Here is a 25,009-nt window from a genome sequence, read left to right as displayed (position 1 = left end):
GACTAATCATTAATACATAAAAATAACACATTTTCCCCCCGTTGTTATACCGTAATAACATTAACTTGACCGAACTCTATTAATACCTCCAGCTAGCCATTACTCCTGTATCTGAGAGAAGAGGCTCAGAGCAGGACAGAGCAGAGCATATATACCTGATCTTCGTTTCTGTTCCAGCACTAACTCTATTTATGAAGCCCTCTCCCCTCTCTGCCTCTCTTCTCTAAACCCCTCAGATCACCTCCTCTCCCTCCTTCTGTATTTATACCCTCTCTATCTACTCTATCTACCTAGTCCTAAATGAACCCTCCGCTCAAACACCTGCATTTTGTCCAGCCACCCACCACCCGCCAACCCCTCTTTTACGCTACTGCTACTCTTTGTTCATGATATATGCATAGTCACTTTAACCATATCTACATGTACATACTACCTCAATCAGCCTGACTAACCGGTGTCTGTATAATAGCCTCGCTACTGTTATAGCCTCGCTACTGTATATAGCCTCACTACTGTTTTTCACTGTCTTTTTACTGTTGTTTTTATTTCTTTACTTACCTATTGTTCACCAAATACCTTTTTTGCACTGTTGGTTAGAGCCTGTAAGTAAGCATTTCACTGTAAGGTCTACTACACCTGTTGTATTCGGCGCACGTGACAAATAAACTTTGATTGGATTTGATAATATCTCGCTATCACTCTTTTCAAGGATTCCTTGTTGAACAAAACTGAATAAAAGAGCAAGTAACATGTGATGGGCTTGCCCTGTGTACATCTACGTTGTCCATTTATGGTCCTTGGAGTCGGATAGCTATTAAACATATCCTACCAAGCAACCGAACTTTAACTTCATCTTCTACATGTTCTTACCGTCCTCATAGGCGGTGTATTCCACTCGGAAGGTTCCGTCTCCCTTGTTTGTGATGTAGGTGTCCGTGTTGGTGCCTGAAGGGTTGATGATGCACGCTTTCAAGTGGTCAGCAAAGGTCTCTGTCATTTTGCGGGCATCCACAATGAAGTGAGTGGTAACCTCCTTGATGACTCCTATAGACATAGAGGATCGCAAGGAAGGATCGCAAGCTACTGTAATTGTTAGCATGTAATTGTTAGCTACAGTAGTGTTAGGTAGAGTAACCTTTTCCAGTAAGCTAAAGTATACTTTAGCTATAGTAGCTTTTTGCCAGTATGCTATAGTAGCCTTAGCTATATGGCCTTTATCAGTAAGCTATGCTTTGTTTTGCTCGTAAACTACTGTGTATAGTAGCTAGCTAGCCTTAGATTGAGGCATTTACCAAACTATAGTTAAATAGCTTAAGTAGCCTTTCGCTATAGGAGCCTTTGCCTACTTTACCTAAGCAAGGGTAATATGCCCTAACCACTCCACAACTACTCCTCCTTACCTCTGGGCTGTACTCCTGGTCCATAGACCTGCACTCCGCTGGTATCAACAGCCGGCTCCACTTGGATGAGCGCAGGGAAGTTGGGAACCACGTGACCCCCGTATTTAATGGTGATGGTGTGTGTGCCGTGGAAAGGTGAGATGTAGGTGACAGAGAAGGTTCCCTCGGCTGTCTTCTGGATGTGGACCTCGGCCTGAGCCCCGGACTCAGAGACGATCTCGGCGGTGAGCTCAGCCTCTCCGGCACTGGTGCAGTCCACTGTAAAGTAGGCTGGTTCCCCTGCCTTGGCTTTATCTAGGCCTGGACCACTGGCTGTTACCTGTAGGTTTATTTGATATTTTTACAGATGCAGACACATACATACAATCTCAAATTTGATGTCATACATTCCTAAAAAACATGGAAAATATATAAACGATATAATCAGCCTGAATACACAACCAATAGGCATGTCAATAAATCAATAACTAGGCATATCGAAGGCATAAAGTATATTAAATAAAGTATCATCTCATCTCACCTTGCTGGGGTCCAGGCATGTCTTAACAGCTGCCTTGAAAGGAGACCCAGGGATGTGCTGCTCTCCAAACAGGATATTGATGGCATACTCTCCAGCCTCAGTAGGCAGGTAGGACACTGAGCAGGTACCGTGTCCATTGTCCTGGCACTCGATCTTAGCCTTGCGCGGCCCCTCCACAGTCAGGCCCAGCCCGCCGGGGCCCGCTCCATTGGTGTCAATGGCAAAGGGGGCTGGTTTACCCACAATGCCTCCCTTCAGGCCTGGGCCGTATGCGCGCACCTGAAGGAGAAAGTTAATAGGTGTTAGAGAGACTCATAATGTCATGAAGAAGCAAGAAGAAGTCGATGCCAGTAGTGTAAACATTAGGACAAAAAAACATCCATAATGCTTCATTAAGCTTCAGTACAGATTACATTTCGGAGTATCAGTCAGTGGACAGTTACTGCCTTTTCATGAGCCTCGCATTAAAATAGATCCCACTGAAGCTCATAGGGTCAAATGTAGTCACTTTTACCTTTGATGGGTCAGCAGGCATCACTCCCTCCACAGCGAAGGGGGATCCAGGGACGGGGTTGCAATCATAGCTGACGTCCACCTTGTAAGGCCCCTCCTCTGGGGGGATGTACTTCACCGAGTGGGCTCCATTGGCTGTGTCCGAATCCAGCTTGTAAGGGATTGGTCGGCCAGAGGGTGAGGTCATCTTGACGGCCACCTCGCCCTGTCCTCCGGCTCCCTGGGTGTTGATGTAGAACTCTTGATCCTTGCCAACATCCACCTCTGTAAAATAACAAGAACAAACATGCTTAAATCATATATTCATCAGTTTTAACAGCTACTCATTCAAACTATTGACAACACCATTGCAAATAAGAATTAGCTACGGTATATAGCTATAATCTAGGGCAATGTAAGATGTACATGGTCCCAAGAAGAAGAAAATGAATAAGATAACAAGATCCAGTTTTCAAATCAATTACATTTTGGGCTTTACGTTGCAAAGTTACTGTGTACAATGTTGAGAACTTACTGGTGTCCAGTCCTGTAACCTTGACCTTTCCCAGATCTACAGGAGGAGCCACAGTAATATTGAAGGGGCTCTTGGGAATGGGGTCCCCTCCATGGGTGACGGAGATGGTCGTCTGACCCTGATGAACAGCGGCGTACTTAACGGTGTAGGAGTAGTCATGGTTGTCTATGATCTCAAAGTCCCTGACAGCCTCTCCCTTCAGTTCTGCTGCTGTGAACTGGATCTTTGGCTTGGCCTTGCCTGCTCCCTTTGTGAAGATGGTGAAGTGGGTCGGAGTGCCCGCCTCCACGCCTGTCTTGTTGAGTCCTGGGCCCTCAGCCCTCACATTGCCAGCATCATGGGAAGGATTCACCTTCACTCTAAATGGACTAATTGGGATTTCCTGTAACACAAATATGGAATGGTTTTGCTGCTGTACGATTTTTTAAATAAAAACTCGAACACAAATCGAGATCCCAACTAGGGCAACTTTTGTGCCATTCATCCTTAGAATGAATCGTTATAATTATTATAGTTCTATTGCTAAGCCACATAGTAACAGTAGGAAGGGCAAACCAATTTTGGTGATTTCTGGTATATCATCAAAATAAATAAACCAAATCACGTTTTTGGACTCATTCAGGAGTTTTTACCTGATCAGGTACAATAACACTGGAAATGAATGTTGAATGTTCAATTTATATTCCTAAAACTTAAGTTGAAAATGATGCTGTCGCTGCTTCCTGTTGAGAAGACATTTTGACAAGAATCCCAATGTTAAAACACAGATTTAACATGTTCAAATCAATAACCAATACGCAGAAACAGTTTGTGATATACTGTATTGAAAACCTAAATATAAAATGTCGTATCTACACATGAAGTAAATGTGCAACAATAGTAATCATATTACTTGTGTTTTTTGTAAACAAGTGTAACGGATGTGAAATGGCTAGCTAGTTAGCGGGTACGCGCTACTAGCATTTCAATCAGTTACGTCACTTGCTCTGAGACTTAAGTAGGGTTGCCCCTTGCTCTGCAAGAGCCGCGGCCTTTGTGGAGCGATGGGTAACGACGCTTCGTGGGTGACCGTTGTTGATGTGTGCAGAAGGTCCCTGGTTCGCGCCCGTGTCGGGGCGAGGGGACGTACTAAAGTTATACTGTTACACAAGCACCTTATAAACTGCACCAAAAACCCCTATCGATTAGGGAGAAAATCAGGTTATACGCGTTGCTGAAACTAACACAACTAAAAAAACACATGGAAACTGGAGTTATTATCTACATCGCTGGTTAGAGAGCAACCTGCCGATGACAGTCAGCTACATTTTGGAGTGATGCATTTTGATTTGGAGGTCGCCAAAACGGAAAGAGAAACATAACTTATTTGTCAATCACTCATGTCGATGTCATGTTGAGTTCAATGGCGCTAGAAGGGGGGAGATGAGGTTTGCATGTCCTGTTAAAACTAATAAAGCTCAAAAACCACACGGAATCTCAAAATAATGTGTACATTACTGGTTAGAGGACAATTTGTAAAGGACAGCTAGCCACATTTTGAAGTGTTGCATTTGCATTTGCTCGCCAACCCGGTAAGTGTAACACAACACTTTTTTTTGTTAATCACTTCCATTGATATTACGCCAAAATCTATAGAACAGGGGACAAAGGTTTGGGGTGTTGCACTGTTTAAACTAACACTATTCAAAGGGCACACGGAAACTTGGAATAACCTATACATGGTTGGTTCGATGAGAACTTGTAGAAGGCTTATATCTATATTTTAGAATGTCGGATGTTGATTTTGGGAGGCTGCCATCACGGAAAAGGGAACAGATCACTTTTTCTGTTAACTTCAACATATCACGACGCGGCATAGGATATCAATAGTGACAACGGTTGGTTGCTATTTAACTGCTAATTTGACTGTCAAAACCATGTATTGGTGTGTGGCCAGCAACTTTTATAGAGAGACCACTAACTAATTTTCTGTGCTATCTCCTGGCCACTCCGCGTTCTAAGTCCTGCGCATCCCAGCACGTGTGACAAACTCAACGGTACAAAATCAAAGATATTGATCTGTTTTAAGCAATCAATCTTATGTTATCATGATGACTAAACTTTTATTCTGACATCACCAATCCGAGGTAAAAAGGATGTTGAATTCCACAAAATATTATGGTGAAAATGCAAGATTGTGTAAGGTAGTAAAACAACTGTCCACATTAGGGAAAATAGTGAAAATATACAATAATTGAATATAGCAAAATAATTCAACATGTCAATTTAAGATGATAGTATATGTTGCCCACTCACAAACTATTGCAACAATGACATCTATTTCTCGCACATTTAACCATTTAGAGAGTTAAAAAATGCGCTCAAACACAATTTAACTGGGCGCTCTAGATTAGAGCCTCCATAGTGTCTCCACGTTTGATGTCCCTTGTAACAGTAACTCTCTACTGAAGGACCCTGGGTAGTGTAGTTTTAATCTCACCTGTTCAGCGAACAACACCATGACGGTGTATTTCCCTGCACCGGGTGGGGTGTACTTGACGGTGAAGGTGTCATTGTCGTTCTTGATAATGTCAAAGTCAATGTCAGCCTCGGCTGGACCCACCACTCCTGGAGCACACTTGATCCCAATGCTGATGTCTCCTGTGGGAGGTCAATAGATATGTATATCTACATATGAAGAAATCTCATAATACTGTGCCTATCAGTATCAATCACTTTCTGATCTTTTACAGTTGCAGGCACTAAAGTTAGGTTGGTATTGGCAGAACAAGTGCAAGACGATGCTCGTCCATATGGCGGCGCACAATTGGCCCAGCGTCGTCGTAAGAATTTGACTTGCCTAGTTAAATCAAGGTTAAATAAAAAGTAAATAAACTACCTTCTCTATGGAAAAATTGGTTTTAAAAGGGTTCTAACAGGGTGAAAATGTTATACCTGGAACCCTACAGGGTTCTCTACAGGAAGAAGAAGAAGAAGAACACTTTGAGTAGTATTTCCTATTAACACACATACCTTGTCCAGCCTCTGCGCAGTCCACAGTGAAGAAGTTGGGCTCGTTGGCCTTGAGTCCTGTCTTCTCCACTCCTGGACCATACACCTTGACCTTGTCTGGGTGGCAGCCCTCTCCAACAATCACCTATACACACAGAAACACACAGTGTTATTCAGACAGAGGCAACACTTGACACACAACACTATTGTTGCTACCTAAAGTACTCATATCCATTTCTAGTGGAGTATCATTTTCCCTAAATAAGAGTACGCTGGCTGGGCTTATGTAAACTTGTCTGAGACCTGTAGACTTGTATTGGCTCCCCGTCCCTTACCTAATGCCTAGGCTTTAGCTCAGTGGGCTAACACGGTTTAGTGACACACAGGAGATCCCGGGTTCAAATCTCAGTGGGTCGGTCCTACTCACCCTGAAGGGGCTGTTGGGCACGTTGACATCTCCCCAGGTGATGATGATGGTGTGTTTGATGAGCTTGATGGGGACGTACACACACAAGAAGGTCCCGTCTCCCTTATCAGTGATCTTAATGTCGATGGTGACGCCCTCTGTATCCTTGGCGTAGATCTTCAGATGGCTGTTGCCAGCCCCGCGGGCATCGATGGTGAACTCTGCTGGTTTGTTTACGATGACCCCTATGGGCTCCAGGCCTGGACCGAAAGCTTTCACCTGCAACAGAGAGGTAAACATTCATGTGACTTGCATAGAGGTACAATTACATTTGTGTGTGTTTGTTTGTACATCTGTGTGTCATAAAAACTACTCCTGTAAGGGTGGAGCTAGGCTGGTGTGGTGGGAGGAGTTAACCTTCTCAGGGAAGCAGTCATTGGTTGCAGAGAGGATGTGGGCCATGAAGGGGCTGTCTTTGATGTCTTCGTCATCACATATGACATGGACAGCGTAGTCATCTGGCTCAGTGGGCCAATAGCGGACATCGCAGGAGCCGTCACCCTTATCATCACACTCTATCTTAGCCTGGGATGGTCCCTCGATAGAGAAGCCTGGAGAGAGAACATTTGACTTTAGTCTCCCAATCACTCAAGAGGCATATAAGTCATTTTCCTCTGCACACCTGTTAGAACACCAACTGTACTTGTGACTATAAAGAAGAAGTAGTGTGCCTTTTCTTAGAAAATGTAAAGATAAATTCCACTAAAGAAGTTTGATTTTGTTACTGTCATCTAATCCATTACTCTACTTGTTCAACTACTTTACCCATAATGCCCCATGTCCCTCATGTCTTGGCTTACCCAGAGTTCCCACTTCCGTGCCGATGGCCTCCACCACGAAGTCAGCCGACTTGCCCACCCGGCCGGTCACCAGACCAGGACCCCAGGCTCTCACCTTCTGAGGGCCTGCCACCTCACTCACCTCCACATCGAAGGGGCTGAAAGAGACACACAGAAATAGGTCAAGAAAAGGAAAGGAGGGTGTGTTGCAGTAGACTATGTAGGTGCTGGACATTGGGAAGTGTAGTAAACACATTATGATCACTTTATAAATACTTTATATGCTATTATTAATGAGAATCATTAACAAACACTAATAGAACATAAAAAAGCATTATAATTAATAAGCATTTCTACACATTTATAAGCATTTAAAACGGCTTATTGAAAGTCCTTACCTGTGTGGGATGGGCTGTCCTCCCCAGGTGATGTTGACGGTGTATTTACCAGTCTGGTTAGGAAGATATTCACACTCATAGACACCATCACCAACATATTTTACTTTCACTGGCTCCTCATCTCCACATGGTCCAGTCACTGAGACGTTGAGCTCTCCGTTGCCAGCTCCCTTGGTGAACACCTTGAAGTCTGCCACCTCCTTGACCCTCGCCCCTTTTGGCTGAAGGCCTCGGCCCGTGGCACGACATGTGTCGGCATTGATGGCTGTAGAGAAGGAAAGGGGTGGTTAAGGAGAGTGGTACACAGACTGACAGACTAACCTAGCAGTGTATGACCAAATGGAGCTGGCAGGAGCATTCGCATACGATACAATGTCGTATGCAAACATGATGCAGGCAAGATGCTATAATGACTTTCATTATTAAGGTCAACGAACATAATCAGGCAATCTATTCCATAGGATGCTAGCTTTGAACTTTGACACAATGCAGTATAGGAATATCACAATTCTGAATGCAGTACACTCACATTGTATAATACACATACATTACCAGTCAAAAGTTTGGACACACCTACTCATTCCAGGGTTTTTCTTTCTTTTTTTACTATTTTCTACATTGTCGAATAATAGTGAAGACATCAAAACTATGAAATAACACATGAAATCATGTAGTAACCAAAAAGTGTTTTATATTTGAGATTCTTCAAAGTAGCCACCCTTTGCCTTGCTGACAGCTTTGCACACTCTTGGCATTCTCTCAACCAGCTTCATGAAGTAGTCACCTGGAATGCATTTCAATTAAAAGGTGTGCCGCCTTAAAAGTTACTTTGTGGAATTTCCTTCCTTCTCAATGCATTTGAGCCAATCAGTTGTGTTGTGCCAAGGTAGGGGTGGTATAGAGAAGTGATACGCCATCCCATCTGGTTTGCGCTTATCATTTGTTTTTCAACGGGACAATGACCCGAAACGTAAGGGCTATTTGACCAAGAAAGAGAGTGATGGAGTGCTGCATCAGATGACCTGGCCTCCACAATCTCCGACCTCAACCCAATTACGATGGTTTGGGATGAGTTGGACCGCAGAGTGAAGGAAAAGCAGCCAACAAGTGCTCTGCATATGTGGGAACTCCTTCAAGACTGTTGTAAAAGCATTCCTCATGAAGCTGGTTGAGAGAATGCCAAGAGTGTGCAAAGCTGTCATCAAGGCAAAGGGTGGCTACTTTGAAGAATCAAAAATATAAAATATATTTAGATTTGTTTAACACTTTTTGAGTTACTATATGATTCCATATGTGTTATTTCATAGTTTTGATGTCTCCACTATTACTCTACAATGTAGAAAATAGTACAAATAAAGAAAAACCCTTGAATGAGTAGGTGTGTCCAAACTTGACAAGTACTGTATATCAATACAACCATGTATTGGTTGCAGCATGAAGAAACGAATGGAGCTTCCATGCAACAACTGACTTAACAACATTTCAGTCTAATAGAAACATTGATTGCAGGCTTGGTTACACTTAAAAGTTTGAAGCAATCAAACCTATGAATACTAACCCAAATGAAGGAAACACAACAAGCCAAAACATTTAAAAATGAAACATTTCATAATGCAATCTGGGAAGCACTGACTCACTTAGACTAAAATCACTTTCCTGGAAAGTTTCCTACTAGTCAAGAACATTCACTTTGCTACATAATAGAAATGTATGAGATATCTGTCTCCAACACCAAGCTGCCACAGGCAAGGTAGCAACCGCCCAAGCAAGGCACTCTTTCTTGGCATTGCCACAGGAAGCATACAGGGCATCGGGAAAATGGCATAGGGCACAGGACATAGGTATGGTGGGGCCCGGCTAGCATACCAACGGGCGCAGGCCTCCACCTAGACAACCCATACTAACTTGGTCTGCACTTTTTCCCTCTGAGGGTAGGGACACCACCCTTCTTGCCCTCTGGGCCCTTCTCCCCATAGGGAGAGGTGAATGCAGACTGGGGATTTATCTGAACTGGAAGAGGACCCACGATAGAGGGAGGAGCGAAACATCACAGACAGGAAGTTGGTTTAACTTCAACATAACACTGACTGGTCATCGTGGCGACATGTTGGCTGCGGCGAGTGATTGAAATAACTGTGGAACTAGAGAGTGATAGATCAACAACGAAATGACACAATGCAACAGTAGTGCCAATAACAGTGATTTGTGTCGTGACAGTTGGCTCAGTGCTAACTTACCCTCTGTGATTTGAACCTTGAAGGGGCTCTTAAGGATCTCCTGACCGGAAAACAGGATATGGATGGTGTGGGGGCCTTCCAACATGGGCCGGTAGGTGCAACGGAAAACACTGTCCCCCTTGTTTTCCAAGATCAGTTTCACCGTGTCTTTCTTCCCCTCAGGGTCCACGATGACAACGCTCACATCACCGTTACCAGCACCTAGACAGGATAACAGGAAGAGACCAATCAAAACACTGTTAACCAACCATGTGATCAAAACAAGGAAACGTGGGACATTGTTTTGGGCCCTCACAGTAAATTCCTTCTCTAGTTTTAGCAGTTTTGCAAGGAACTCATCTGATCACTGCTACTAATGTGTTCCTTGACTGGTGTGTCCCCACTCCTTACCTGAAGTGCAGATGTCAAAGTAGGTGGGTTTGTTGGCCATGTTGCCGGTAGCTTCCAGCCCTGGTCCTCTGGCCTGGACCTTGTTGGGATCACCTATGGCCTTGGCCACGTTCACTGTGTAGGGGCTATTATCAATATCCTGCCCAGCAAACAGCACTTTCACCTGAGGAAAGAACCAGTCAAATGTTCCTTTAATGGCCCAATGCAGACTTTAAAAAATATATATATTTCAAATAATTTCTGGGTAACAATTAATTAGCTTACTGTAATAGATTTACATTGCCGTGAAAATTAGCTGTTATTGGCAGAGGTTTGGAACTTTGTTATTGGTTTATTAATCAATTTACTGCATGGTGATGTCACCATGGACAGCTGAAACTCCTGCCCATGCAAAGCTGGTGATTAGAAGGTCCTGTGTAGATTGTATTTTTAACCAGCAGCTATCAGGAAATAACACTGATCAAATCTTTTCACACTTTTACAGTGTTAGTTTCATCAGCTGTTGTACAATATTTTTTGAATTTTTTAAAATAACGTTCCCAAGGTCAACAGACTATTTCTCAGGTCCAGATCGTAGAATATGCATATAATTTATAGATTAGGATAGAAAACACTCCAAAGTTTCCAGAACTGTCTAAATATTGTCTGTGAACAGAACTGATTTTGCAGGCGAAAACCTGAGGAAATCTAACCCGGAAATGATTTTTATTTTATTTTAAATCTGTGTTTCATTTCCCGTCTTTCTTCCATTTAAAGGGGTATCAACCAGATTCCTTTTCCAATGGCTTCCTCAGGCTGTGACCAGGCTTTAGACATAGTTTCCGGCTTTTATTTTGAAAAATGAGCGAGATTTTTCAAAACTAGTCAGGTGTCCTTTGATTAGTTCCTGCGCGCGAGAGGGGTAGCTCTCCATTTTCTTTCTCTCTTTTATTGAATAGGTTACGGTCCGGTTGAAACATTATCGATTATGTATGTTAAAAACAACCTGAGGATTGATTAGAAAAAACATTTGACATGTTTCTACCAACATTACGGATACTTTTTGTAATTTTCGTCGAACGGAACGAGGCTGTAGTTTTCTGAACATAACACGCAACCCAAATGGCGTTTTTTGTTATAAAAGTAATATTTATCGAACAAAAAGAACATTTATTGTGTAACTGGTAGTCTCATGAGTGAAAACATCCGAAGATTATCAAAGGTAAGCGATTAATTTCATTGCTTTTCTGACTTTCGTGACCATGCTAATTTGGGGCTAGCTGTTCTAGCATTGATTGATACACTCACAAAAGCTTGAATTGCTTTCGCTGTAAAGCATATTTTCAAAATCTGACACGATAGGTGGATTAACAACAAGCTAAGCTGTGTTTTGGTATATTTCACTTGTGATTGCATGATTATAAATATTTTTAGTAATATTTTTGAATCTGATACTTTTGGGAATTTTCTTCTGCCTTTCAGGACCGGAATGAGGCTGTGGTTTTCTGAACATAACGCGCAACCCAAATGGCGTTTTTTTGTTATAAAAGTAATATTTATCGAACAAAAATAACATTTATTGTGTAACTGGGAGTCTCGTGAGTGCAAACATCCAAAGATTATCAAAGGTAAGCAATTAATTTTATTGCTTTTCTGACTTTCGTGACCATGCTAATTTGGGGCTAGCTGTTCTAGCATTGATTGATACACTCACAAAAGCTTGGATTGCTTTCGCTGTAAAGCATATTTTCAAAATCTGACACGATAGGTGGATTAACAACAAGCTAAGCTGTGTTTTGGTATATTTCACTTGTGATTGCATGATTATAAATATTTTTAGTAATATTTGGCGCCCTGCAATTCAGCGGTTGTTTAGGAAAATGATCCCTCTAAAGGGATCCGTAGCGCAGAGAGGTTAAAGAGTTTCAATGGGCTAGTAGTACATTGTGATGATGAGATGTGTGTATAGTAAAGTCAAGTCAAGTAAGAATGTAAAGTTAAGTAAAATAAATCTATATGGGATATTGATGGTAGTGATCAGTTACCTTGTGGGCGCCCTCAACCTTGGGGATGTAAATGACGGTGTGGGTCCTGTTCTTGTCGTTGTTGAAGACCACCTTAGCTTCCTCAGTGTGTCCCTCAGGATCAATGACATACACCAGCACCTCAGCCTGACCTGCCTCCAGAGTTTCCACTGTGAACACTGCTGGCTTCAGAACCATGTTACCATTTGACTCAATACCTATGGGAGAGAGAGGAAGATTACTTCATTGTACAATGTTCACGAATTTCCAGCAGAATTTATAGTTAGAAAAATATGTGTAAAATAGAGAGTTAGTGTAAGAAGTGCGTGACTGGCTGCGGGGAAGTAAGGCGCAGGAGAGCAGAACTGGGTAAAAACCGGAGCAGTTTAATAAGCAAAACCAACGGCACCCAGAACAACAAAATATGGGTACAAAATAACCCGTCGCGAACCAGTCATAGTGCACAAACACTTTACAACAAACAATTCCACACACAGACATGGGGGGAACAGAGGGCTATATACACGACAAGTAATGAGGGAATGTAAACCAGGTGTGTGGGAAAACAAGACAAAACAAATGGAAAATGACAGGTGGATCGGTGATGGCTAGAAGACCAGTGACGTCGACCGCCGAACGCAGCCCGAACAAGGAGAGGAACCGACTTCGGCGGAAGTTGTGACAGTTAGATGTGTTTGAGTCTATGGGCAGTATATGAAACAATACATTAAGCTTATCAGAGATCCTGATTCACTTACATTACTTTAGTCATTGGGCAGATGCTTTATCCCCAAGTGCATTCAACTACAGTAGGTAAAACAACCTCACAACTATCGCAAGTAAAACTTTCTTTATCTACTAAATCAGTGCTAGATTCAACTCACCACTGTGGTAAAGTATGGTCCCTATCCCAGTGGTACCCACCTGGTCCGTAAGACTTGGCTTTTTTGGGGTACAGCTGAACCCCTTTAGGTTTGAGGGGAGCGCCAGAACTCAGTTTAGACTTAGGGAACTGGGACAGGTAAGTCATCACGGACTGTTCATCCACTTCCGGATCTACAATCTCCTCAGGGTTGATCACCTAGGCCACAAGGAGAGTGTGAAAAGTTACTCCCCTAGGCAACAAGCAGAAAGTCATGGGTTAGGGAAGTGATTTTTAACCGGTGCCTTGAGGAACTCAGGTGTGCCGCAAAAGTTTTCCTGATCTTGTTAATTTTTTGGAACACTCACTTATAAACATGACCTGTGGAATGCATATGGAATTTTGACTTGGGAGCAACAGTGGCACTCAGATAATACATTGAATGGCACATGGTTACATCTGTATCACTGTTTCAAGTCTGGTGTGCTCAGACTGTTGTTACATTATCATTTAAGGGGAGAGCATCATGAGCAAAGTGATTTGTAGGCTATCATTTTACTTAGCCTGTGAGAACCATTAGCACAGGCAAGTCTGATTAGGCTTAGCTGAAACAAAACACACGCTTTGTGTCCGTGATTGCACCCCGATGCACAAAACCGCTCGTCTGTAGCTCAAAACGTTCAAAACTAAATTACTTTTTTTACCAGAGCTAAACAAATATCTTCCTAGTGGGGATTCACGGGACACTCTTAAAGAGGTACACACAAATTAATCTTTGTGAGTAAAGAACTATGACAATAGTTCAAATAAACCCTATTTAATCTGTAAAAAAATATTTGTCACTGAAAATAGAGGATTTGCAGTATGGATCTGCCAAGAAGGAGGTCATTACCACTAAATTAATTAATAGGAACATTTTAGGTATGCCACATAATTTTTTTTTTAAATGGTTGGGAAACATTGGGTTAGGGGTCAATATAGCCACAATTGTCTTACTTGACTTAAACCCTTTTGCCCCATGGGAAGCATAGGTCAAAGCACATCTGTATTTACCCTTAAAGAGGATTGTTGTCTGGTCTTTACTGTAAATAGTTTTAAAGAAATCGATACAGGACTAAATTACTTAGTAGGCCTAGTAGATAGTCTGTCTACTTGGCAAAGGGTAGACGTTTGTTTAAGGACATAGACATAACAGACAGGCATAAAATACATTTGATGTCTCTATTGTTTATGTGTTCTGTAAACCAATGATAAGGCACATTTCCACATTGCATAGATACCATTTCTATTCTATTTCATGGACTCCCTCCTCCTCCACTCTCTCCCTCCCTCCCTGTTTTTTGGCCGTATCACAGTGTGGTGTAAATTTCTTGACCCCAGTACAGCAGGGTTAAGCACTGTGGCCTCAGTAACCCATGATTTAGCCCAGAGCCAAGCCCTCTCCCACACCTCATCTACAGCTCACAAGACAGCCCTCAGCCCGGGGAGAATTCAGTCCCCTAGGCCTTGGACCTGGGAATCCAAGACACATACCTTTGGCCTTATCTCTCACTACGATACACACCCTAGGCCAACTCAATACAGTATAACTTAGGCCAGCTCAATATACACCCTAGGCCAGCTCAATATACACCCTAGGCCATCTCAGCATGAATCACACCCTAGGGTGATGTCATGTCACGAATGGCCCTGCTTCACTGAAACTATGCACGTGTTGTATCAGATAAACAAGTGAACAAGTAAATAAACAAGCACTCAAATAGTACATTTGACAGTGTCAGTACTGGAATTGAATTTGGCAAATCTACATCTCAGCTTATAAATCTATAATATGCTATAATCATGCACCTGCTCAACACTCAAACAAATTAAACTAGAGTAAAAGTGAAACATAGTAGACAATATGAAACCTTGCCATATATTGTCCCTCTGTTAACTAAAACATCCATAGCTTTACATTCACTAGCTCCACATCGTGCAGCTACAAAAAAACGTAATAAATCACGTGAAAAAACACGTGGTTTTCGGACATTTACATTACATTTAAGTCATTTAGCAGACGCTCTTATCCAGAGCGACTTACAAATTGGTGCATTCACCTTATGATATCCAGTGGAACAACCACTTTACAATAGTGCATCTAACTCTTTTAAGGGGGGGGGGGGTTAGAAGGATTACTTTATCCTATCCTAGCTATTCCTTAAAGAGGTGGGGTTTCAGGTGTCTCCGGAAGGTGGTGATTGACTCCGCTGACCTGGCGTCGTGAGGGAGTTTGTTCCACCATTGGGGTGCCAGAGCAGCGAACAGTTTTGACTGGGCTGAGCGGGAACTGTACTTCCTCAGAGGTAGGGAGGCGAGCAGGCCAGAGGTGGATGAACGCAGTGCCCTTGTTTGGGTGTAGGGCCTGATCAGAGCCTGAAGGTACGGAGGTGCCGTTCCCCTCACAGCTCCGTAGTGAGACACACGTGTGAACACGTGAACAAATCCTATGAAAACAAATCTACAAATTAAAAAATCAGGTGACATTTTCACTAGTAGAGAGGAATATTTATTTAAGCTTTTAGTTCTTTCATCACATTCCCAGTGGGTCAGAAGTTTACATACACTCAATTAGTATTTGGAAGCATTGCCATTCAATTGTTTAACTTGGGTCAAACGTTTCGGGTAGCCTTCCACAAGCTTCCCACAATAAGTTGGGTGAGTTTTGGCCACTCCTCCTGACAGAGCTGGTGTAACTGAGTCAGGTTTGTAGGCCTCCTTGCTCGCACACACTTTTTAAGTTCTGCCCACAAATGTTTTGCCACAACTTTGGAAGTATCCTTGGGGTCATTATCCATTTGGTAGTCCGATTTGCGACCAAGCTTTAACTTCCTGACTGATGTCTTGAGATGATGTTTCAATATATCCACATAATTTTCCTGCCTCATGATGCCATCTATTTTGTGAAGTGCACCAGTCCCTCCTGCAGCAAAGCACCCCCACAACATGATGCTGCCACCCCCGTGCTTCACGGTTGGGATGGTGTTCTTCGGCTTGCAAGCCTCCCCCTTTTTCCTCCAAACACAACTCTGGTCATTATGGCCAAACAGTTCTATTTTTGTTTCATCAGACCAGAGGACATTTCTCCAAAAAGTTTGATCTTTGTCCCCGTGTGCAGTTGCAAATCGTAGTCTGGCTTTTTTATGGCGGTTTTGGAGCAATGGCTTCTTCCTTGCTGAGCGGCCATTCAGGTTATGTCGATGTAGTACTCGTTTTACTGTGGATATAGATACTTTTGTACCTGTTTCCTCATATTATATTCACAAGGTCCTTTGCTGTTGTTCTGGGATTTCTTTGCACTTTTTGCACCAAAGTACGTTCATCTCTAGGAGACAGAACGCGTCTCCTTCCTGAGCGGTATGATGGCTGCATGGTCCCATGGTGTTTATACTTGCGTACTATTGTTTCTACAGATGAACGTGGTACCTTCAGGCGTTTGGAAATTGCTCCCAAGGATGAACAAGACTTGGCTGATTTCTTTTGATTTTCCCATGATGTCAGGCAAAAATTTACTGAGTTTGAAGGTAGGCCTTGAAATACATCCACAGGTACACCTCCAATCGACTCAAAATATGTCAATTAGCTTATCAGAAGCTTCTAAAGCCATGACATCATTTTCTGGAATTGTCCAAGCTGTTTAAAGGCACAGTCAACTTAGTGTATGTAAACTTCTGATCCACTGGAATTGTGATACAGTGAATTATAAGTGAAATAATCTGTCTGTAAACAATTGTTGGAAAAATTCCTTGTGTCATGCACAAAGTAGATGTCCTAACCGGCTTGCCAAAACTATAGTTTATTAACAAGAAATTTGTGGAGTTTTAAAACTTCTTCAAGCTAGGCGTCCCGCTAGCGGGACAACTTCCGATGAAACTGGAGGGCGTGAAATTCAAATGAATAATCTGAAAAATTATGGATTTTAAACATTTAGGTACATACAAGTGTCTTATATCGGTTGAAAGCCGTTTCTTGTTAATCTTGTTAATTTCTTGTTAATCTAACTGCACTGTCTGATTTACAGTTGCCATTACATCAAAAGCATGCCATGTGATTGTTTGAGGCCTGCGACCACATTTAAATATTTTTCTACCGACAAAGGTTTTATAAATTCACAAATAGCGATTAAATATTCACTTACTTTTCGAAAATCTTCCTCCAAAGGTTCCCAGCTATAACATGTAGTGTCATTTTGTTAGATAAAATCCTTCTTTATATCCCAAAAACTCTGTTCAGTTGGCGCCATCGATTTGATTAATCCACTCGTTCAACATGCAGAGAAAGGAATCCAAAAATCTATCGCTAAACTTTGTTAAAACAAGTCAAAATACTTTTCTATTGACTCCTCAGATACCCTAAAATGTAATCAAACTCTAATATTTCAAACGAAAAGAAGTATGTTCAATGTGTCTCCTCTTCATCGCGCGCACATACACGAATTTCCAAGACCGTGTCCCTGTAGTAAAACTCATTATTCTTACTCGTTTTGGAAGAAACAAGCCTGAAACCTTGAACATTGAGTGCTGACACCCAGTGGACGCCACAGGAATTGCATACTGGGAGATAGATTAAATTATTTCCCTATACTTTCCATTGTAAGAGCATGGGCTCTCTGGTTTTTCTTTGGATTTTCTCCTACCATATCTATCGTGTGGCTCAGTTGGTAGAGCATGGCGCTTGCAACGCCAGGGTTGTGGGTTCATTCCCCACGGGGGGACCAGGATGAATATGTATGAACTTTCCAATTTGTAAGTCGCTCTGGATAAGAGAGTCTGCTAAATGACTTAAATGTAAATGTAAATGTGTTATAGTCTCCTACATTATTTAAACATTTCTACAAACTTCAAAGTGTCTTCTTTCCAATGGTACCAATTATATGCATATCCTGGCTTCAGGGCCTGAGCAACAGGCAGTTTACTTTGGGCATGTCAGTCAGGCAGAAATTGAGAAAAAAGGACCCTAGCCTGACTCCAACCTAAGTGTATGTAAACTTCCGACTTCACCTGTATGTGGTTTCACATTTCCCGTGTGATATTTTACATTTCTCATGTGTGCTTTTGTAACTGCCGGGATTAGAACCCGGGTCTCACACAGGAAAAGCCAATGTCTTGACCATACGAACAAAAGGAACAACATTCTGACATTGCAGGCGGGCCTACTTCATCACATGACCATGAAGAACCATGACCGACTCATGTCCACTACGCTTTCACATGTGCATTTTTATATTTTTATGTCAACTAGGGCTGTCAAACGATAAAAAAATGTAATTGACTTTATCGCAGGATCTGCTGTGATTAATCACAATTAATCGCAAATTCATAATTTGCTCAAAATGAGCTGTAATTTAAGATTTCTTATACAAAAAGCATTACAAGAATATTGAGTAACACCCCGAATGGATGGCTCAGAAATAAGAAATTATTATTTTTAAAGCACCTTAATTATTATACTCGCGGAGGCTAAGTTACCTTCTTCCAGAATGGCATTACATACTGTAACATTGCTACTGCAACATGTTAACACCCCCTTTTCACATGTGAGGAGAACAACGCTATTTCATCACTACATTTGAACTTGCAATTCCACATGTGAAAGTGAGATTTTCACATGTGGAGTTTTCTTACATGTGAAACTGCAAATTAGATTTTCACATGTGATTTACTTTCACATGTGAACTTGCATTTGAACATGTGATTTGAACATGTTAAACTGCAAATTTGACAAGCCTTAGGTGGCTTTCCGTGGACAGTAGTCCCCAGAGTAATGTGTCTTACCTGGGGAACGCCCAGCCAGTTGTCAGCCTGCTGCATAGCCTCTCTGGCGTTCTCCACAGGCTGGTTAGGGTCCCAGGCCTGCCAGTCAGGGCACAGACCTACAGGGAAAGAAAGAGGGAAACGACGGGAGAGAAGTAGAGAGGGAGGAAGGAGGAAGTGACAGGAGTTTTAGAGTGGATTAAGATGGCATCCTCTCAGGGTTAAGATGGCATCCTCTAACAATTGCATAAGTGTCTTATCTGGTAACAGAAAGAATTAAGATTGTCATCATTACTACACTCCTACTAATTACTACTAACACCCTACCACCCTGTGAGACCATGTATTTACCCATGCTGCTCTCCTCCAGTTAGTTTAGAAAGATGTTTAACTATTCCTTGATGGAAGGGCTTCAATATCAAAACAACTAAAGCAACAGACGTCCTTTCACTTTCCCTGTCGGACACCGAGGGCTAAAGCAAACAGGCTAAACACTAGAAATAGACTTACTAGAATTAGCATTCCCATTCAAGTCAATGGGTCTACGATGTGTGGACCACAATGTAATTCTATTTCTATGTGCTTATTTTTAATTTTTTTTTAAGTACCTTTATTTAACTAGGTAAGTCAGTTAAGAACAAATTCTCATGCACAATGACGGCCTACCCCAGCCAAACCCTCCCCTAACAGGGACGACGCTGGGCCAATTGTGCGCCTCCCTATTGGACTCCCGATCACGGCCGGTTGTGATACACCCGGGATCAAACCCGGGTCTGTAGTGACGCCTCTAGCACTGCGAGGCAGTGCCCGCCACTCAGGAGGCCATAAATGATGTGCCTTGTGCTGTTAATGCTTAACTATCTGTTATCAATGCAGTGAGTTCACTGATTCAAAGAACCCAGAGCTCAACGGGAGTCTAGTATGTCGTTATTACTGACACCGTGGAGCTGCTGTGTTACTCTAACATCATCGTGACGTTTAAACGTTTACATTACATTGATCTGGCGCTGGAATATTGTCAGGGATACACGAGAAATACTTTCTCAAACAAAGGAGGGGACGACTCTCGTTCTACCTGATTTCTCTAGCTGTACCAAAACTATAAGTCTGTTAAGTATAAATACATTACCGTTCAAAAGTTTGGGGTCACTTAGAAATGTCCTTGTTTTTGAAAGAAAAGCAAATTTTTTGTCCATTAAAATAACATCAAATTAATGAGAAATACAGTGTAGACATTGTTAATGTTGTAAATGACTATTGTAGCTGGAAATGGCAGATTTTTTATGGAATATCTACATAGGCGTACAGAGGCCTGTTATCAGCAACCATCACTCATGTGTTCCAATGGTACATTGTGTTAGCTAATCCAAGTTTATAATTTTAAAAGAATAATTGATCATTAGAAAATCCTTTTGCAATGATGTTAGCATAGCTGAAAACTGTTGTTCTGATTAAAGAAGCAATAAAACTGGCCTTCTTTAGACTAGTTGAGTATCTGGAGCGTCAGCATTTGTGGGTTTGATTACAGGCTCAAAATGGCCAGAAACAAAGAACTTTGTTCTGAAACTTGTCAGTCTATTCTTGTTCTGAGAAATTAAGGCTATTCCATGCGAGAAATTGCCAAGAAACTGAAGATCTGGTACAACACTGTGTACTACTCCCTTCACAGAACAGCACAAACTGGCTCTAACCAGAATAGAAAGAGGACTGGGAGGCCCCGGTGCACAACTGAGCAAGAGGACAGTACATTAGAGTGTCTAGTTTGTGAAACCGACGCATCACATGTCCTCAACTGGCAGCTTCATTAAATAGTACCCACAAAACACCAGTCTCAACATCCAAATTGAAGAGGCGACTCTGGGATCCATATCTCAGACTGGCCAATAAAAAGAAAAGATTAAGATGGGTAAAATAACACAGACACCGGACAGAGGAAGATTGGAAAAAAGTGTTATGGACAGACAAATCTAAATTTGAGGTGTTTGGATCACAAAGAAGAACATTCGCGAGACGCAGAATTTAAAAAAAGATGCTAGAGGAGTACTTGACGCCATCTGTCAAGCATGGTGGAGGCAATGTGATGGTCTGGGGGTGCTTTGGTGGGGGTAAAGTGGGAGATTTGTACAGGGTAAAAGGGATCTTGAAGAAGGAAGGCTATCACTCCATTTTGCAATGCCATGCCATACCCTGCGGACAGCGCTTAATTGGAGCCAATTTTCTCCAACAACACGACAATGACCCAAAGCAAAGCTCCAAACTATGCAATAACTATTTAGGGAAAAAGCAGTCAGCTGGTGTTCTGTCTATAATGGAGTGGCCAGCACAGTCACCGGATCTCAACCCTATTGAGCTGTTGTGGGAGCAGCTTGACCGTATGGTACGTAAGAAGTGCCCATCAAGCAAATCCAACTTGTGGGAGTTGCTTCAGGAAGCATGGGGTGAAATCTCTTCAGATTACCTCAACAAATTGACAACTAGAATGCCAAAGGTCTCTGCAAGGCTGCAATTGCTGCAAATGGAGGATTATTTGACAAAAGCAAAGTTTGAAGGACAATTATTATTTCAATCATTATTATTTATAACCTTGTCAATGTCTTGACTTTATTTCCTATTCATTTTGCAACTCATTTCATGTATGCTTTCATGGAAAACAAGGACATTTCTAAGTGACCCCAAACTTTTGAACGGTAGTGTACATTACAAACTAACTCTAAGGATTTGAGCAGGGCAGGATTTGTCAACTTCCTAAATGATATCACATGTTCAGTAAGGAACCTGGGCCTTGTATGGTCTCAGCTGTAGCTCGTTAGGTGTCTGAAAGTCGCTGTATCACGTCAGGCTTTCTGAGTCATGTAAACATTCAACCACAGTGTTCTAGACTACTGTCTCTGTTCTATAACTCAAGAATGAGACATTTTAAAGCTTCATGTCAGAGGGTCAGAGTGTGCAGTAACTTCTGGTCAAATTGGAGTCGTTTCAAGTCACCGAGTCATCTCTGTGAATCTCCACTCCTGCTCCAATGCTTATCCTCGTGCCATCAATCTCTAGCACAGAACGGCCTGCTTTTTAACGCCATGCCAAGCATATAAGCACATCTTCCTTGACAGATGAAGAGGAATCGTGCCCAAATTTGGGGGTGTTGTGTGGGGAGGCTGAAGAGAGCTACTTCACTTCGTCTGGGACAGCTGGTAGGAACGTACTAGAGCTCTTTCTCTCCTCTCTCTCTCTGTTGATTTTTCAATCACTCTCTCTCTCTTCTCTCTCCCACATACTATCTCTGTCCTTGTCTCTGTCACTCTGTATTCCTCTCTCTCCACTCTCTCTCTCTGTCCCACTGGCTAAACAGGGCCAACGAGTCCCACTGCCATTGACAGTGTCAGGTTTTGGCCAGGACTGTTCAGGTTTTTGGTCACTAGATGTCCCCATTGCACCTTTTTTGTTCCTTTTGTTTTCTTCCTTGCTCTATTATTGTTTGCAGCTGTTTGTCGTTCCCTTGTTAGTATTTAAACCCTGTGTGTTCCTCAGTTCCTTGCTCAGTGTTTGTAAGTTAGCACCCAGCCCCAGCCCAAGCCTTGTTTTGTTCAGATATTTCTCTTGTTGGATTTTCCAGAGGTTCTCTGGTTTAGTTCTTGTGTATTATTTGAGTAGTCTTTTGAGGTTTGTTTTTCCCTGCTGTTTTTTTACTACTTTGTGGAGTTTCTTTTGTATTTTGGAGGATTTCCATTTTGTGCCTTTTGGCTTTATTTTTGGACATTGTGGATTTAGTTTCTTTGCCTGAAGATTTTGTTCTTTAATTAAACCACCATCTCTAGTACTGCTGTGTCTGCCTCATCTTCTGGGTTCTGACGATTATTAGTGACTGTTTCTCGCACCGGGTCCTGACAGAAACACTGAGCCATTATAATGAACCCAGAGGCAGCCAGTACCCAGGATTTTTGTTCCATCCTGTCCCACCACGAGGGGACTGTCCAACGCCACGAAGATGCTCTGGTTCAGCAAGAGGCCTTAATGGCTAGACATTCTCAACTTCTGTCAGAGATGCTGACTTTCATAAAGCAGATTTCTGATCGACTTTCCCCGGCAACCGCTTCTGCTCCAGTTCATCAGATTCAAGTGCCCCTGGCAGTTAACTCCCTGGCTGAACCTCGTCTGCCGCCTCCCCAACGGTTCTCAGGTGATCCGAGTGTTTGTAAGGGGTTTTTCACCCAATGTTCTCTCTCCTTTGAGCTACAACCATCGTCGTTTCCTACCGACCGGTCCAAGATAGCATATATCATCACCCTGCTGTCGGAAAAAGCCCTAGCCTGGGCTACTGCTGTGTGGGATGCCCAAAGCCCCTGCTGTGCCAGCTACTCTACCTTTGCTGAAGAATTCAAGCGAGTGTTTCAAGGTCCTACCAACGGCCCTGACTCAGCCAAACAGCTCCTGACTCTCCGCCAAGGTCGGCGCAGCGTGACGGACTATGCCATCCAGTTCCGCACTGTGGCAGCAGCAAGTGGCTGGAACGACGAGGCGCTCACGGTGTGTTTTTTGAAGGGTCTTTCTGACACCATCCAAGATGAACTGGCTACTCGGGAACCACCGGACAACCTCGAGTCCCTTATCAAGTTGGCTTCACGCATAGACCAGCGTCTGAGAGAGAGAGAACTCAACCGTAGACCGCTCACCCTAGCTCCTATCGGTCCCAGCTCCGAGTCTCCACCTTTATCCTCGCTGGCTCCACCAGAACCCATGCAGGTTGGACGCATCTCCCAGGCTGAGAGAGACCGCCGGATGAGGGAGCGATGCTGTCTATATTGCGGCAAACCGGGCCATTTCCGCTCCACGTGTCCCGGGCTCCAGGGAAACGCACTCTCCCGTGCAGGCCTGGGAGGACTGTAACGGGAAACATAACCTCCTCCCATCCATCCAACTCCCGCCTACTCATTCCAGTTACCCTTTCCTGGGACGACCACGAGTTTTCTCTTCAAGCCTTGGTAGACTCTGGAGCCGCAGGTAACTTCATGGATGGGGTCTGGGCGAAAGAGAATGGCGTTCCTTCTGAACCTTTAAGTGACCCCATAAGGGTTACTACGTTGGATAGAAGCCCTTTGGGATCTGGACTTGTCACTCATGCCACTACCCCCTTGCGACTTTCAGTTTCCCAACACCAGGAAGTGATGAACTTCCATCTGATCTCCTGTTCCGAGTTCCCTCTCGTCCTTGGTTATCCCTGGCTTCACAGCCATAACCCTCACATCGACTGGTCTGTGGGCACTATCAAGCAGTGGGGTCCTACGTGCCAAGCCACTTGTATCTTCCCGAGTTCCCCGAGTTCCCCTTCCGAGTCTCTAGAATCCATCGACCTGTCCCGAGTTCCCGAGTGTTACCATGACCTCAAACTGGTGTTTAGCAAACAGAGGGCTACCAAACTACCACCCCATAGACCTTACAATTGCACCATCGACCTGTTTCCGGGGACCTGCCCTCCCAGGGGTCGGATCTTTTCCCTTTCTCCTCCCGAACGAGCTGCTATGGATACCTACATCAAGGACGCTCTGGCAGCAGGCCTCATGCGTCCATCTACCTCGCCGGCGGGAGCAGGGTTTTTCTTTGTGGCCAAGAAAGACGGTGGATTACGACCTTGCATCGACTACCGGGGACTCAATGCCATAACCGTCCGTAACCGCTACCCGCTACCCCTTATGGCCACAGCCTTTGAGCTGCTCCAGGAAGCAGTTGTCTTCACTAAGCTTGACCTGCGGAACGCATACCATCTTGTGCGGATCAAACCCGGGGATGAGTGGAAGACCGCTTTCAACACGCCTACTGGTCACTACGAATACTCGGTGATGCCCTTCGGCCTGACCAACGCCCCGGCTGTGTTCCAAGCGCTCATAAACGATGTGCTTAGGGATATGCTTAACATCTTCGTGTTTGTTTACTTGGATGACATCCTCATCTTTTCGAGCTCCCTTCAAGAACACACTAAGCATGTCAGACAAGTGCTCAAACGCCTCCTAGACAGCCATTTGTACGTTAAGCCGGAAAAGTGTGAATTCCATTCCTCTCGAGTACAATTCCTGGGATTTATAGTGGAACCCGGTCGAGTCCAGATGGACCCCAAGAAGGTAGGGGCGGTAGCGGATTGGCCCACCCCCAAGT

The 25,009-nt window shown here is 43.3% G+C and overlaps 1 protein-coding gene across 1 annotated transcript in view; it reads right to left on the bottom strand.

The window, feature by feature from the left end:
* LOC139539359 (filamin-C-like) overlaps positions 1–25,009 on the bottom strand; it is a 73,539-nt gene that overhangs the window by 30,753 nt on the left and 17,777 nt on the right. The window contains exons 3-18 of the mRNA XM_071342167.1: positions 18,887–18,984; positions 13,136–13,292; positions 12,233–12,429; positions 10,209–10,371; positions 9,819–10,019; positions 7,582–7,846; positions 7,205–7,341; positions 6,762–6,955; positions 6,366–6,623; positions 5,960–6,083; positions 5,427–5,587; positions 2,948–3,329; positions 2,435–2,697; positions 1,921–2,199; positions 1,401–1,719; positions 871–1,044 (exon numbers count right to left, since the gene is read on the bottom strand). Of these exons, the coding sequence (XP_071198268.1) occupies positions 871–1,044; positions 1,401–1,719; positions 1,921–2,199; positions 2,435–2,697; positions 2,948–3,329; positions 5,427–5,587; positions 5,960–6,083; positions 6,366–6,623; positions 6,762–6,955; positions 7,205–7,341; positions 7,582–7,846; positions 9,819–10,019; positions 10,209–10,371; positions 12,233–12,429; positions 13,136–13,292; positions 18,887–18,984 (3,372 nt within the window). The remainder of the gene's footprint in view (positions 1–870; positions 1,045–1,400; positions 1,720–1,920; positions 2,200–2,434; positions 2,698–2,947; positions 3,330–5,426; positions 5,588–5,959; positions 6,084–6,365; positions 6,624–6,761; positions 6,956–7,204; positions 7,342–7,581; positions 7,847–9,818; positions 10,020–10,208; positions 10,372–12,232; positions 12,430–13,135; positions 13,293–18,886; positions 18,985–25,009) is intronic.

Source organism: Salvelinus alpinus, chromosome 15 (genome assembly GCF_045679555.1).
Source record: "Salvelinus alpinus chromosome 15, SLU_Salpinus.1, whole genome shotgun sequence".
NCBI classification, from domain to species: Eukaryota; Metazoa; Chordata; class Actinopteri; order Salmoniformes; family Salmonidae; genus Salvelinus; species Salvelinus alpinus.
This window is presented reverse-complemented; position numbering and strand designations above follow the sequence as displayed.